Below are 13,584 nucleotides of genomic sequence, written 5' to 3'. Positions count from 1 at the left end.
AAGAAGCTGCGTCGTGCAGCAGCAGCAGCAGGAGCAGCTCCATCGTGGCCAGCCCGGACCACTTCCGGCTCTCCTTCCGGATGTCCGCCGCCACCTTCGAATGGCTCTCCGGCCTCCTGGACCCGCTCCTCGACTGCCGCGACCCCGCCGGCTCGCCGCTCCGCCTCCCGGGCCCTGCCCGCCTCGCCCTCGCCCTCGCCCGCATCGCCTCCGGCGCCCCCTACCGGGAACTCGCCGCCCGCTTCGCCGTCCCCGAGCCCGCCGCCCGCTTCTGCGCCCGCCACCTCTGCCGCGTCCTCTGCACCAACTTCCGCTTCTGGCTTGCCTTCCCCGCCCCGCCCGACCTCCGCCCCGTCGCCGCCGCCTTCCGCTCCCTCGGCCTCCCCGACTGCTGCGGCGCCCTCGCCTGCGCCCGCTTCGACGGCTCCATCGCCGCCCAGATCGTCGCCGACGCCTCCTCCAGAATCCTCAGCATCGCCGCCGGCTTCCGGGGGGACCGTAGCGATTCCAGCATTCTCCGGTGCTCGTCGCTGTACAAGGATGCGGAGAGGGGGCGCCTTCTGGGCCCCGATCAGTACCTGGTCGGGGATGGGGAGTACCCTCTGCTCCCCTGGCTGATGGTCCCCTTCGCCGACCCCGTCCGCGGCTCCTGCGAGGAGGATTTCAACGCCGTGCACGGGTCCATGTGCCGCCCGGCCCTCAGGGCGGTCGCCAGCCTCAGGAATTGGGGCGTGCTCAGCCGCCTGGGGGAGGAGGAGGATGCCAAGGCGGCCGCCGCATGCATCGGCACCTGCGCGATACTCCACAACGTGCTGCTGATGAGGGAGGACTACTCCGCCCTCGTGGATGTGGCCAGGGAGTGCCCGGCGAGGCCGGAGCAAGGTGTTGGTGGGGAGGACGCTGGATTCGAGGACATTACGGCTGAGAGGAAGGCCTTCGTGGTGCGGAGCGCGTTGGCGGTGAGGGCAAGGGCGATTCGCGATGCCAGCCGCCATTTGGTGTGCCCGTGACTGTTGGCGGTGCGGCAGCGGCAAGATGGGATGCACCGTGGGAAATTGGTGTGTGTTCTTTGACACTCCTAAATTCTTTCGACTGCATGGTGTATGCTTTGATTGCTTATCAGCTTCTCTATTTGAAGGATTCGTGTTTATCTCTTAACAATCCGGGAAATGAAAGAGATTATTTGCTCAGATAAAGAGTGGTGCAATGCTCTTGTATGTACGGTTCATAATGCTGTTCTCCTTCTTACTCTGAAAAACTATGCAAATGGAAGTCTGTGCAAATCAATTAATGTTTACTTGTTTTTTCATGGAAAAAAATATATGAAAAAACAACAGATTTAGTCATTTTATCCTGTCTTTAGTGGAAAGGGTTTATTTCACTTTCTTTGGAAATCTTACCATATATAGTGCAACACATACGAATGGAAGTTCAAGGGACTTCACTGTTTTCTTCCTATAAAATTTTTTCTCTTTTCTGGATTTGAAACAATTTGCGGGTGTTTTTTATGGGGTTCAAAGAGAATGACCAATTATTCAAGGGCTTGGTCTAGAGAGAAAGACACCAACCTTACCAGTTTTATTAGCATATGACGTCCCAGGTTAAGGTATCTTCAAGAGTTTTTTTGACGGGGTGATGCCAATGACTATAGGCATGGTGCTTCAAGGGAAACAAACAGCATCATTTGCTGCAAACCAGCAGTCATGCTTGGGATGTTATAGCTAAGATATCAAGACTTTAGAGGATCGAGACTTTAGGGGCTGCATGCATTTGCAGAAATTAGTGGTTTAAGTTCAATGATGTGGCTTCTCATTCGATCAAAAATATTTGCGAGCGCCTAATTGATCACCTTAACAATTTTCCGAGTACCTTGTTGACAATTCAGAAATAAATTCTTCCATAAGGTATTTTATGTAATGAAACTATGCAAGGGTCTTCATAGGGAAAGTAATATTGGGACTGCGATGTTAAGGTCTATGTTGACCGGGAAGAGTGCTAGTCGAGGAAGGACTTAATTCTGAATCATCAAAAGTGAATCATCAAAAGGGAGATCCTTTGACTCTTTAGCAAGGTTACATTTTTAATCTTGAGTGCAACTAATTGAAGCTTCATCATCTTTTCTTTCTTTCTTTCTTTCTTTCTTTTTGCCTTCTTCCTGTTGCATATTTTGAGGGATAATGTTTTTACAATCAGCCGTCCTCTTAAAGCTATATATCCACACACGACCTCATTGCTTGATTAGTTGATAACATGACGGCCCCATAGCGACAAAGAAACCATGGGTGAACATCCAGCAAAATAGTTACACCGATGTGAATGTAAACATGACCTTGCTGCATATGTGCATGGTTGGCTTTCCAAATCATACATAGACATGAACATAAACTTCAGGCATAAAGGCATGGCATTACACATCATAATAAGTGAAGAATACATCATTCTTGGAGTTGAGATTGCATGTTTAGAAGCTGCTGCTGGACTGATTTTAGACTTCTAAACAAATAGCACCACTAAAATGTTAAGTTGAGTTGATCTGCAAACAAGCCTTTACTCATTTTCAAGTTTGATATGTTCGGTGTGTGATTTTCCATCCATCTTTCTACTTAGAGAATGCCTAAGGAAGTCTCCATATCTGATCTTTTTGTACCTGACATTCTGTTTGCTATTACTTTTTGATTTTAATGGTTCAATTTCTACATCATCATTTGGGCAGATGAAGGAAGCAGTCGAAATCCTTGCCTTGTTCTCATTAGTCATCGCTCTATGCTCAATGCTTTTGTACCTTCCATTGCTCAACACCTAACCAATGAAATTGACAAGATGACAACTATTACTATTTGATTGTGGTATTCCTTTAGTGCATCCTACTCCAATAACACCTCAATAGTATCATTTTAAAGTTCTTTGTATTTCAATGCAAAAAGAAACTTGTGAACATGTTAGTACTATATCTGTCAAACACACTCACATGGATGTGCATGTGCTTTCTTGCGCATGCACACAGACGTATGCACAAACATGCATGTGCTCACACACATATACATACACATTTATTCAAAGATGGGCTTGATAATTGATGAACCATGCTGCTTATCATGATCTGCAATTTCTAAAATAAAAGCAAAGGTTTAGAAGTTTCTTGCTTATGTATCCAGCGAACACAAATTAGAAGGCATAGATAGTGCATGAAAATGTATTATCAGCCACATATATTAAGAATCCAAATAGTTTATTTTGATCTTGACATTTTAGAGCTCCTATAATTCAGTATTCATGTTGCACCAATATAATTAATTGGTATGTATATCTTGCCTCTCTCTTTACACAATATTTTTGAGCTAAAAAAAAGGCTGTTTAATATAGAGTACATGTTACAAGTTCATATACAAAAGTTCAACGACACTCGACGTTTGTAATATAAACTTAAGAGGAGTGCAACAGAAAGGTTATGTGAAATACACTTTTATGGCTTTCTCTCTCAAATGTTCAATTGTATATTCATGTTGCACATGTGTAACATAAACACATAGAATAGCAAGGAATATGATTATGTAGATACAAACAATATCTCGGAGTTTTATTTTATTAATTGCTTCCAAATGCTAGTCCCAAGTCAGATATAAAAAAATAGAGGTTTGACTTTAGATCAATATATATAGTCATAAGGAAAATGTTGAACTACAAAATAGATTCAAATATGATTTCGCTTGAAATAGTATTAAAGGTAATTGTACATAGAAATAACATTTGAATGTCTAAAAAATGTCAATCCAACTAAATGTTTTAAAAGCATCTCACATATGTTGTAAAACAAGTAATCCAGTAAACTAACAGCTAATTAAAGTTGGCAATGCTAGGAAATAAGTCAGCAATTTTTAGCTCAGACTGCATTTGGCATCATTGTCTCTTTTCTCTTTTTTTCAAAAAAATGGAAACGGAAATTTAATTTTCTTTTTTTTTTTAAGATTTTTGACAACAAAAAATATGTTTGATTCACTCTCTTTTTAAACAATGAGGACTGACAATGTGGTCGGAGACGAGGAAGAGAAAGAGGGGATGGGGCCAGCAACGTGGTCAGAGATAAGGAAGAGCCTGACATCGGGCGGAGAGGTTGCTAAGGGAGCGGCCAAGGGAGAGGGAGGGGCGATAGGACCAAAAATATGGCTATGGAAGAACCATGTGCCAAATTAATTTGTGTTGTTTGTCACGACAATAGTAATACCAAAAAAACCAAGGATGTATTTTAAAAAAATTGATAGTGTTTATAATGGCAAGACTCCCTATGAACTATCTTGGCGCACCGGCCAGTAACAAACAAGCGATACAGACAAAGATGGACATATCAATGCCCCCATCATCCAAATAAAATTTTGAGAATATACAAACACAACTATAAAAAATATTGTATTATTTCAACTCAATATAATAGAAAGTTCAAACAAAGTTCATCGTATCGTACTGAACTGGATGGTACAGGGTGTACCTTACCGGTTTGATAGCGGTACACGGTATAGGGGCGTACCGACACTTGATATGCCGAACCGGCTCCGTACTGTACTGTACTGACACAGTGATAGTGTGGCACCGATATGGAGCCCGATACCGAGACAAGATACCTTCGGTTCAAATGTACAGTTTGTAGCTGACTTTAGTAACACTTGATTCTATACTATTTACTGAGACCAGAAGACAAATATGCCTTAGCTAAACAAATTTGAGGGATCCTTCAAAAATTTTATTTAAAGAAAAAATTACTTGAAAGTTTCATGTTTTTTTATGCAAAAAGAAAAGTGTGAACATGTTAACGCTGAAGCTGTTAAATACAACCACATGCATGTGCATATGCTTTCTTGCGCATGCACACACACATACACGCATTTATCTAGAGATGGGCTTGATAATTGATGAACCACGCTACTAATCATGATCTGCAATTTCTAAAATAAAAACAAAGATCTTATGTTTTAGAAGTTTCTTACTTATGCATTTAGTGAATACAAATTAGAAGGCACTAGTAAAGATACAATGCGAATATATATTATCAGCCTCATAAATTAAGAAACCAAATAATTTATTTTGATCTTGACATTTTAGAGCACTTATAATTCAATATTCAACTATTTTGAATCAACCATAAGGAAGCCAAAGCATTGTATCATGCCGCTGGAATTTTACTTTTATGACCTCTTAGTCCATAATTATTAAATTTAAGAACATTTATTTTTTGGTATCTATGACAATTTGATTCTACAATGGTAGGATTGCAACCTACTGATTCCTCGATATGGTTCTAGCCCAAGATGCTATTATTACTATACCATTAGGATTTTCTAATATGGCATGTTGTGAGTAATTAGCATACGACTTGTTATGCAGTTCATAGAATAATGCATTATATATGTATATACAGAGTGTGTTTTTGTATGGTTATTCAAGTGTGTATATGCATGCACACACGTGTGCATGCTTGCACACACACATAGAGAGAGAGAGATGTGATATGATCCTAATTGAAAGATTGTAACCTTGTAGCTATGATCCTATTAGTGCAAGATACATGATGTCAGGGATGGAGCCAGGGACCGGGGGGTCCTTGGATCCTTGATCCATCCCAAGATTCAAAACCCCTTGTTAGGCATTGCTTCTTTCAGTATTTTTGATTTTGTTCATAAACCTTTCTTCCTTAATGCATGCCTCCTTATAAAACTAATCCCTGTAACCTCCCCCGCCCTGCACCCCCCCCCCCCCCCCCAAAAAAAAAAAAAAATAAATAAATAAATAAATATATATATATATATATATATATATTAAAAATGGAAAAAACCCTTATCAAGATAGGAAATATGAAATCTTTTTCTACTGGCATCGCAACTTCTTGTTCCCGTTCTCGCTAATTTCGAAGGGATGTGGGTCTGCGACTTGAAGAAGTTGGGTTTTTTTCAAGGAAGAAGAATGACAACTAGTCCTTAACACAGAAAAGGGATAGAGAGATGGATGTTCACCCTACCTAATTAAAATGAATCAGAGTTTGTTCATCCCAATAGTGTGGCCAGCCATAAAAACATGGCTGACACTCGATTGGAACATAACCAAGGAGGTCGTAAAACCAAATTGCATTCTATAAAAGATTAGGAAATAATTGACACTCTCCTTGTACATTGTAGGCCCAGTTACTCGATTTCCTATATTTCTAAAACTATATCACTTCTTTCTCCTTTCGCTCTCTTCGACCTACACTCCTTTTCTCTCAATCTTATTTTCTGCCATGGCTACAGCAAATATGGAGGTACCACTGTCTCTTTCTTATAATGCATGCACTAAGAATAATTTCTCTCTTAATCTAGCCCTTACTAGAAATTTTAAAGATTACCCTTTTCTTTTCTCTTTCTTTACAAACCATTCAATTTAATATAAAATATCATTATTTGGATTCTCCTGCATAGGAGCAAAATAGAGGCTCTCAATGCAATTCATTCTTGTCACAAAATATTAACAGTTTCACATCCTTCCCCTCAGTTTATTAAAAAACAGAAAATTAATAATTTATATATTATCAAAAGTGTTGTTATCATTTTCAGTTACTACTGTTTTATGGTCTCCTGATAGAATAATCCTGTCTCCGTTCCTGCATGATGTGCTTAGTGTGACAATCCATTCCATTAATCATGTACATTTTTCATAATTCCTAAAAGAAGATAATTTTGGGATATAAAGTTGAGCATCCATGCAGTTAGCCATGATCAAGACATCTTAAAATACATATAGTAGAAAATGTAGCAGGACTTTGGGAGTGTCTGAGTTTGAATTGAAAAATTTTAACTTGCTATTTTTATTGACCATGTTATGACCACCTAATGCGTAAGTGAGAAAAGTGCAAGATGTTATATCCTTTTGGTTATCTTAATCATTTTGAAATCAACATTCCAAGTTTCAAATCCAGTAGGTTAAGTTGCTTAATCTGGACTAAACCCATGATGAGTTTGAAGCAAGCTTTGGTATCCTCTACACTATAGTGGCTTATCATCAGTCTGTATCTGCTAGTTTGCAATTTTTCGCTTCCTTTACCAGAATTTGACTGATTGATGAAGTTATTGGGGAAATAACTTCTCCAAGATTTAACACAAGTACCTGCTCTGAAGTTTTAAGGACATTTACCTCAATAACATCTCCAACATTTACTACAAGAGCATCTGGTAATGGTTCGACAGGCACCCAACCACTGGAATGCCGTATTTGGAGGCCTGTAACACTATCATCTTGCAGAAGTACAGTCAAGGTGCTAGTATCTGAATGTGGGCTCACTCCTAATACTTGATCTGGCCTACAGCAGGTTGGGTAATAGTTGATACGCAAAGCTTGCATCACCTCATTGTGCAGTTTTAGCAGGTCATCCTTTTCCATTCCCATCAGCAAAGATAGACTAGCAAAGAGTTCCTGTCCAATCCTGTGTGCTTCCATGGAATATACTTCCACAGCATTTCTGTTGGTGTTACAAAGTGAATTAATAATAAGAATGAGTATCACAAAACATTCGATGTGAGTAGGTTCTCACATTATATTAAATTTTGTTGATGAATTATAGAATGATAAACTACCAGACAATCTGTACAATCAGCATTGCAAAAATTTTCAGAAGTTGGTTAGAGTTATTAGAACTGATATTTTTCTTCCGTGATTGCAAGAAACTTGCTTTTATCTCCTATCATGTTTAGATAAGAATTTTTTAATAGTATTTATCTTGTTGGTTCATGTACTAATACCCAATATTCTAACATTTTTTGCTGACTTGCCAAGTAATTATCTGGAAGCTTCAAAATATGCCTTCCAAAATAAAATATTTGTGAGGGAAAAAAGTTGAGATAACATACATGAAATCAGGTGGTGTCATAGGCCAATATTCTAATTTCCTGAATCTGGCTGGGTAGACCACCATAACTAACACATCTGCCCAGTCCAGTTTCTGTTTTTCAGAGACCACATAGGCTTGCCCATACCCTTGAATGTCATTAGATGCCATTGAATATTTCTTCTTCTCTTCCAATGGAAGCTCAAAAAACTTGCCTGCAGCACATTTCACATTTTGCAGTACTTCTGCTGCTATCCCATGGTTAATTACCTGCAGTGCCGTCAGCTAATTGGGTCAGGATGTGTGCAGAATGGCTAAAAAACTAAACAGTACTATTGCACACCATCATTCAAAATATCATGGCATATTGTCTATCAGAACAGTTTTTTAAAAGAGTTGCACTACAGATATTAAAGGTTACTTCTTATACTGAATAACTGAAACTTGGAGGTGCAGGATATTGTGAGGATCAACTTTTCTGCTTGAGGTGCTACATGTTTTGGTCGGCATTAGTCACAGAAATTGGATTCATGCTTATGGAACATCGTTCATCTGAATTACTCTTTATCATTCTTCTTCTCATGTTGTCATGTTGTTTGCATCAAATTCATGCATCTGTTGCTTTATTATGTCCATTGTTCATCTAAATACAAAGTCCATAGATTTGGCTTGAAACATGGGAGCTTAAATTATTTTTCTTGTCAATGAAGACTTTGTTCTGATATAGCTCATGAGTTGGACAGCTAGTTTAAAAGATTATTAAGAGACTAGATGATTTCATGTACAATACACATATTCATTGATTGTATGAGCGTCTACTGATAACTCAGTATGTGTTATAAGACTGATGGCACGAATCATAAGACTAGGCTCATTGAAAACGTAGCTTCCTTAGGGGTTCTTGTTGACTATCGGATACTCTAAGGTTATGGGTAAAGATGTAAAACAGTTACCATGAAGCCTATTTGTTTGAGCCACTTTTGACCCTTGCACATCACGCGATGGATAAAACTGTTGATCAATACAGTGTCAGTGGTGGTGACCAAGTTTTATCACTTTGCAGGTCCTAAATTGTGAATGCCTATAAGATGAAATATACTAGGGATGTGTTTGGTGCCTTATACGGTTTTATGCAGGTTCAGATTTGTCAATGATAGTCTCTAGTTTGGGGGTTGAATCGCTGAAGAAATATTTATTATGCTTAGGAACTTTATGTTTCTTTGCAGTTCTATCAAATTAGTTGTTTGGGCTGTGTAGCTAACAAAAGATAGATCCTTATCCTTGTACAGCAAGTGCTATTATGGTTGAAGCAATTCTATCTAAAACTAGGATTCTTTTCACATGCGTTGCTTTGGAAAAATGGAAATGTGATAGATGGAGTCATGAAGTGAATGAAGTTCAAAAAAGGAAAACGTCAGGATTCTTAAATTATTACTTAGTTAATGAATTGTCCTCGTGATGATTTTTGGTCATTTTCAAGTCTGATTTGGAAGTCTGCATTATATGACAGCACATTAATGGCAGATCTAGATAGAGAGAACCTAAAAGGGGCATTTTAATTTTAAAAAAAGTTAGTTCAAAATGTTAGTATGCTACTGTACATCATTTGAAAACTTAAAGCATAGTTCATTTAAAGAATTCTTGAAATTAAAGAGGAGGAGGTTCATTTTCTGTTTATCTCAAATATGTAGATATCAAAGTTCACCTTTAGTAATTAATTCTTGTTTCACTTTCTATGGGAATTGTATGTATTTTGGGAGAGAATTGTCGAAGTTTGTATTGCTTCTATGTAGCATTCTATGATCATGCATCTATTAGTTTTTCATGTTTGTTTTCACAGACTTGATTTATTTGTTCAATACAACTTTTGGCTCCCAATAGAGGGTTTCAAGATTAGTTTTAATAGGCTGAAGCTTGGTTAAAACCTGACCAGGACTGATCCATTTGATCGATTTGGTCTATATATTGAGGTTTTCTGAACATGTGGGGATGGATATTGATGGTCGGCAGACCCAACCAATCTAACCCAAAACTTGTGCAAATTTAAGAAGAACCCCCAGCCAATATTTATCTAAACTCTTTGAAGCATACCTGAAAGAACCCCCAGTCTCTGCAAGCCGCATCAAGCTGGTTCAGCTCATCCTTGTTGCCACTTGAAAGCAATGAGAGATCGATGACAGGTATTGCAGAGGAGAGATGAGATAAAATTCTATCTGTTTCTGTGCATTCCTTGTTCCTCACATATTTTTCAGGAATGGATGTAGGATCCCTCCTTACAATCTCTTGAACGCTCTCAACAGGCAGAGAGATTCCCCAGCTGGGCTTTTCTTCGTCCCCTGTGCTAACATTCTCAACCTCATCTCCCATCTTCTGTCTCAAAGAGGTAATTGAATCACCTGTCATTTCTTAAGCACATATGCCTACATATATATATAGACGTGCGGTTAGATTATGATGGAGAAATTAGCCGGCCATTAACTACGTAGAATCTCCTTCATGTAGCCTGCAGATGATTCCTTGCTCATTCAGGTTGGATTTTCTTGATGGAAGTTCATGGGGATTTTGTCTGGTTTGTCTTTGGTTATGCTGAAAATTATGCATGGAAACCTACAAATGGGACTTCAGATTCTGTTCCATTCACATCTGGCCAACTCATGTATTTAACTTTGAAAGCACCTCCACAATTATCTGGAGATCCTTCTTGGGATGCTAATTCACACACAAGAGAATGCCCACAAATAATTCATTGTGAAAGTAGTTTCTAGGAACTTTTTTTTTCTGGAGGGAAAAGTTTCTAAGGTTTCCCTGAAAAATAATTTCTATTATAGTTTTGGGTTTTAATTTTTGGTTGTACATTTTGGTGTTTGGTTGATATATGACAGCCAACTCACGTGATATTTCAGGGTATATTTTATGTGATTTGGGTTCCATGGGTTAAAGATGTCTTGTATAGGAACTTGTAGCACTGGTAATTATTTTCACCGTCGAAGGAATAACACATTTGTCACATTACAACAAGCATATGAATCACATTTGCAACCATAGAGCGCTATCACAGTATGTGTGTTCTTCAATGCCTACCTGTACTTTTTAACTTGGTTTTTGTTATGTATGTATGAAAATGCTTTACCTTATGACTTGCTGCTAAATTGACTAGTGGATTCGGGTGGACCAAGAGTGTCCTTCGCTATGCTGGCTGATATCAAGAGGCAATCTTGTTCTCTCTGGCGAGCCTTGACTTCTCTTAAAGATGATATGATCTCAGAATTCTTTTTGCTTTTCACTTTTCTAAATTTTTCTTGTGATGTACAGGCATTCTGTATAGAAAAGTGGTCTACAGGGGCTGCTAACTCTTCATTTTTATGAAACAATTGATAAAACTCAGATCTGGGACTGTCTGGTTGCAGGTATTATTTAAACAGAAAAGAATCTGCTTAGTATTTACTTGCTTAACCATGATCATTGGTCTGCATGGAGGGAGGATTGATGCATGTGATAGTTATTGTAACATCACAGTCATGAATCGTGTGTTGAAGTGTCTCTGCAAAATCCATAACTCATGTTTGTTTCATGTTGGACATCCAGATGTTCCATTAATAAATCATTACTGGATTTGGTGGAACAAAAAAGTTAGCAGAACTAGGTTGTTTGGTCCAGTTTTTAGTGGAAATAATTGATTTTATTTTGCTTGAAATCCTAGCTTGTATATATGTCTCTTATTTGTATTTGTTAAGTGGATAGCATTTTTTTCTTCCTCGATGTTTTTTTTTTAATAATAAACTAGCATGTAACCTGCACGATGTATATGAATTTTCTTCTTTTTTCCAACTGTTATGGAAATGTAATATAATAGTGTAACAAATTATAATAAATAAAAGATTTAAATAGTCAACTTTCTGTTGTATATAACTTAGGAGCAAAAAAATCTATAAAATTTTTATCTCCAAATTCATAAATTATCTATAAAGTAGAAGAGGTGGGAAAAAGTTGATTGATCACCAAATCACAGTGAAAATGAATCCGTAACATAAAAATTGGAAGAACAACATAGAAAAAGCAGAGGATCATTTTAAAATAAAAATATTAGTTATTATTATTATTGATGCAGGATGGAGGTAAGGGATGGAGAGGCAGAGGAAAAGAGGAGAAAAAGAGGGGAAGAAGAAGAGAAGAGGAGAGGAGGAGGAAGAGAAAGAAGGCTAATTTCATGCATCATTTCATTAATTCTAAACAAATGCATGCCCCATATATATATAGGGCCACAAAATAATAAATAGGTCCCTACGAAGAAAACAATTCGAAGAAGGTCCTCAAATGACAATATGCAAATTAATCCTATCTACATAAAATAAAAAATAACATAAATCAATCTAGCTACAACGACAGTGGCTGGACCGTCCTTCTGCGACGACCGTGATCCCACAAAATAATCAGTCCAGTACTCATGTCCGCACTAAGTTCCCCCGGGTAAGAAGAAGTCGACCTCGACGAATGACTCTGGTAGTACTCCAAGAGATCTGGGTCAATGCGCTGGAATTCCTCACGTGTAATCTATGTAGCATCAGACTGCGGATGTCCTCGCCAGCGAACCAAGAAATGCTGAACACCTCCATCACTGGTAGAAACAGTCTACTCATCTAAAATGGCATCAATATGTTCTTTTTGTGCTGGTGGTAAGGGTAGATGGGTCGGGGATGGTATGGAATCAAGAATAGGAGTATCATCAAGCTCAAGGGATGGCTCAGTGAAAGGATCAGTAGGAATGGAAGGGGGACCCTTGTAAGCAACCAAATCCGCAATATTAAAAGTGGAGCTAATACCAAAATGAGAGGGAAGATCAAGGACATAAGCATTAGTGCCCACTCGTTGCAATACTCGAAAAGGCCCAGCACTACGAGCCTGCAGTTTCTTGACGGTTCCAGATGGAAACCGCTCAGGCCGAATACGTATCATTACATAATTCCCAGTTTGAAATTGTTTATCTCGCTTATGAGAATCAGCCTGTAGCTTATATTGAGCATTACTCATATGAATGTGCTTGCTAATTTCCTGATGCAGAGTATAAATGTGTTGTGCAAATGCATGTGCAGACTTAGAAATGCGAATATGGGGAGACATAAGTAGGAGATCTACAGGTTTGCGAGCTTTATAACCATGGACTACCTCAAATGGACTCATCCCGATAGATCTATTGACCGACGAATTATATGCAAATTGGGCGACAAGCATAATAGAATCCCAGTTACGATTGTGTTCCCCAACTAGACTTCGCAATAGGTTACCTAGACTTTGGTTGACGACTTCGGTTTGGCCATCGGTTTGAGGATAATAAGCAGTAGAAAATTTAAGTTTGGTGCCAACCATATGCCACAAGGTTTTCCAAAAATAGCTCATCAATTGAACATCCCTATCGGATACAATAGTTTTTGGTAAACCGTATAACTTAACAATCTCATCAAAGAAAATCTTGGCTACTCGAGAGGCATCAGAAGTTTTGGAACAAGGGAGGAAGTAGGCCATTTTAGAAAAACGATCCACAACCACAAAAATGGAATCATATTTCCGAAAAGTACGAGAAAGGCCGAGCACGAAGTCGATACTAAGGTCAAGCCAAGGACGATCTGGGACAGATAACGGAGTGTAGAGGCCAGTATTTTGTTTTTTGTGCTTAGCTAGTTGATACGTGCGACACTGTCCCACAATTTTAGCAACATCCCGTTTCAAACCTGGCCAAAAAA

The 13,584-nt window shown here is 38.9% G+C and overlaps 1 protein-coding gene across 1 annotated transcript; it reads right to left on the bottom strand.

The window, feature by feature from the left end:
* Nucleotides 1-2,547: 2,547 nt before the first annotated feature.
* On the bottom strand, nt 2,548-10,249 carry LOC103698662 (protein LATERAL BRANCHING OXIDOREDUCTASE 1-like). Its single transcript, XM_089926209.1, has 4 exons — nt 9,938-10,249; nt 7,822-8,116; nt 7,129-7,547; nt 2,548-2,799 (listed from the first exon to the last, which is right to left on the bottom strand). The coding sequence occupies exons 1-4, from the start codon at nt 10,247-10,249 to the stop codon at nt 2,548-2,550; spliced, it is 1,278 nt and encodes a 425-aa protein (XP_089782335.1).
* Nucleotides 10,250-13,584: the final 3,335 nt, after the last annotated feature.

The sequence above is a fragment of the Phoenix dactylifera genome, chromosome 11, assembly GCF_051530095.1.
Source record: "Phoenix dactylifera cultivar Ajwa chromosome 11, Ajwa_hap1_PhDact_Kaust_v1.1, whole genome shotgun sequence".
NCBI classification, from domain to species: domain Eukaryota; kingdom Viridiplantae; phylum Streptophyta; class Magnoliopsida; order Arecales; family Arecaceae; genus Phoenix; species Phoenix dactylifera.
This window is presented reverse-complemented; position numbering and strand designations above follow the sequence as displayed.

Coding starts and splice junctions, on each gene's coding strand:
- LOC103698662 (XM_089926209.1), bottom strand. CDS start 10,249: ATGACAGGTGATTCAATTACCTCTTTGAGACAGAAGATGGGAGATGAG. Junction 8,117..9,937: donor GAGACTGGGGGTTCTTTCAG/GTATGCTTCAAA, acceptor ACGGCACTGCAG/GTAATTAACCATGGGATAGC. Junction 7,548..7,821: donor CAAATATTTTATTTTGGAAG/GCATATTTTGAA, acceptor ATATAATGTGAG/AACCTACTCACATCGAATGT.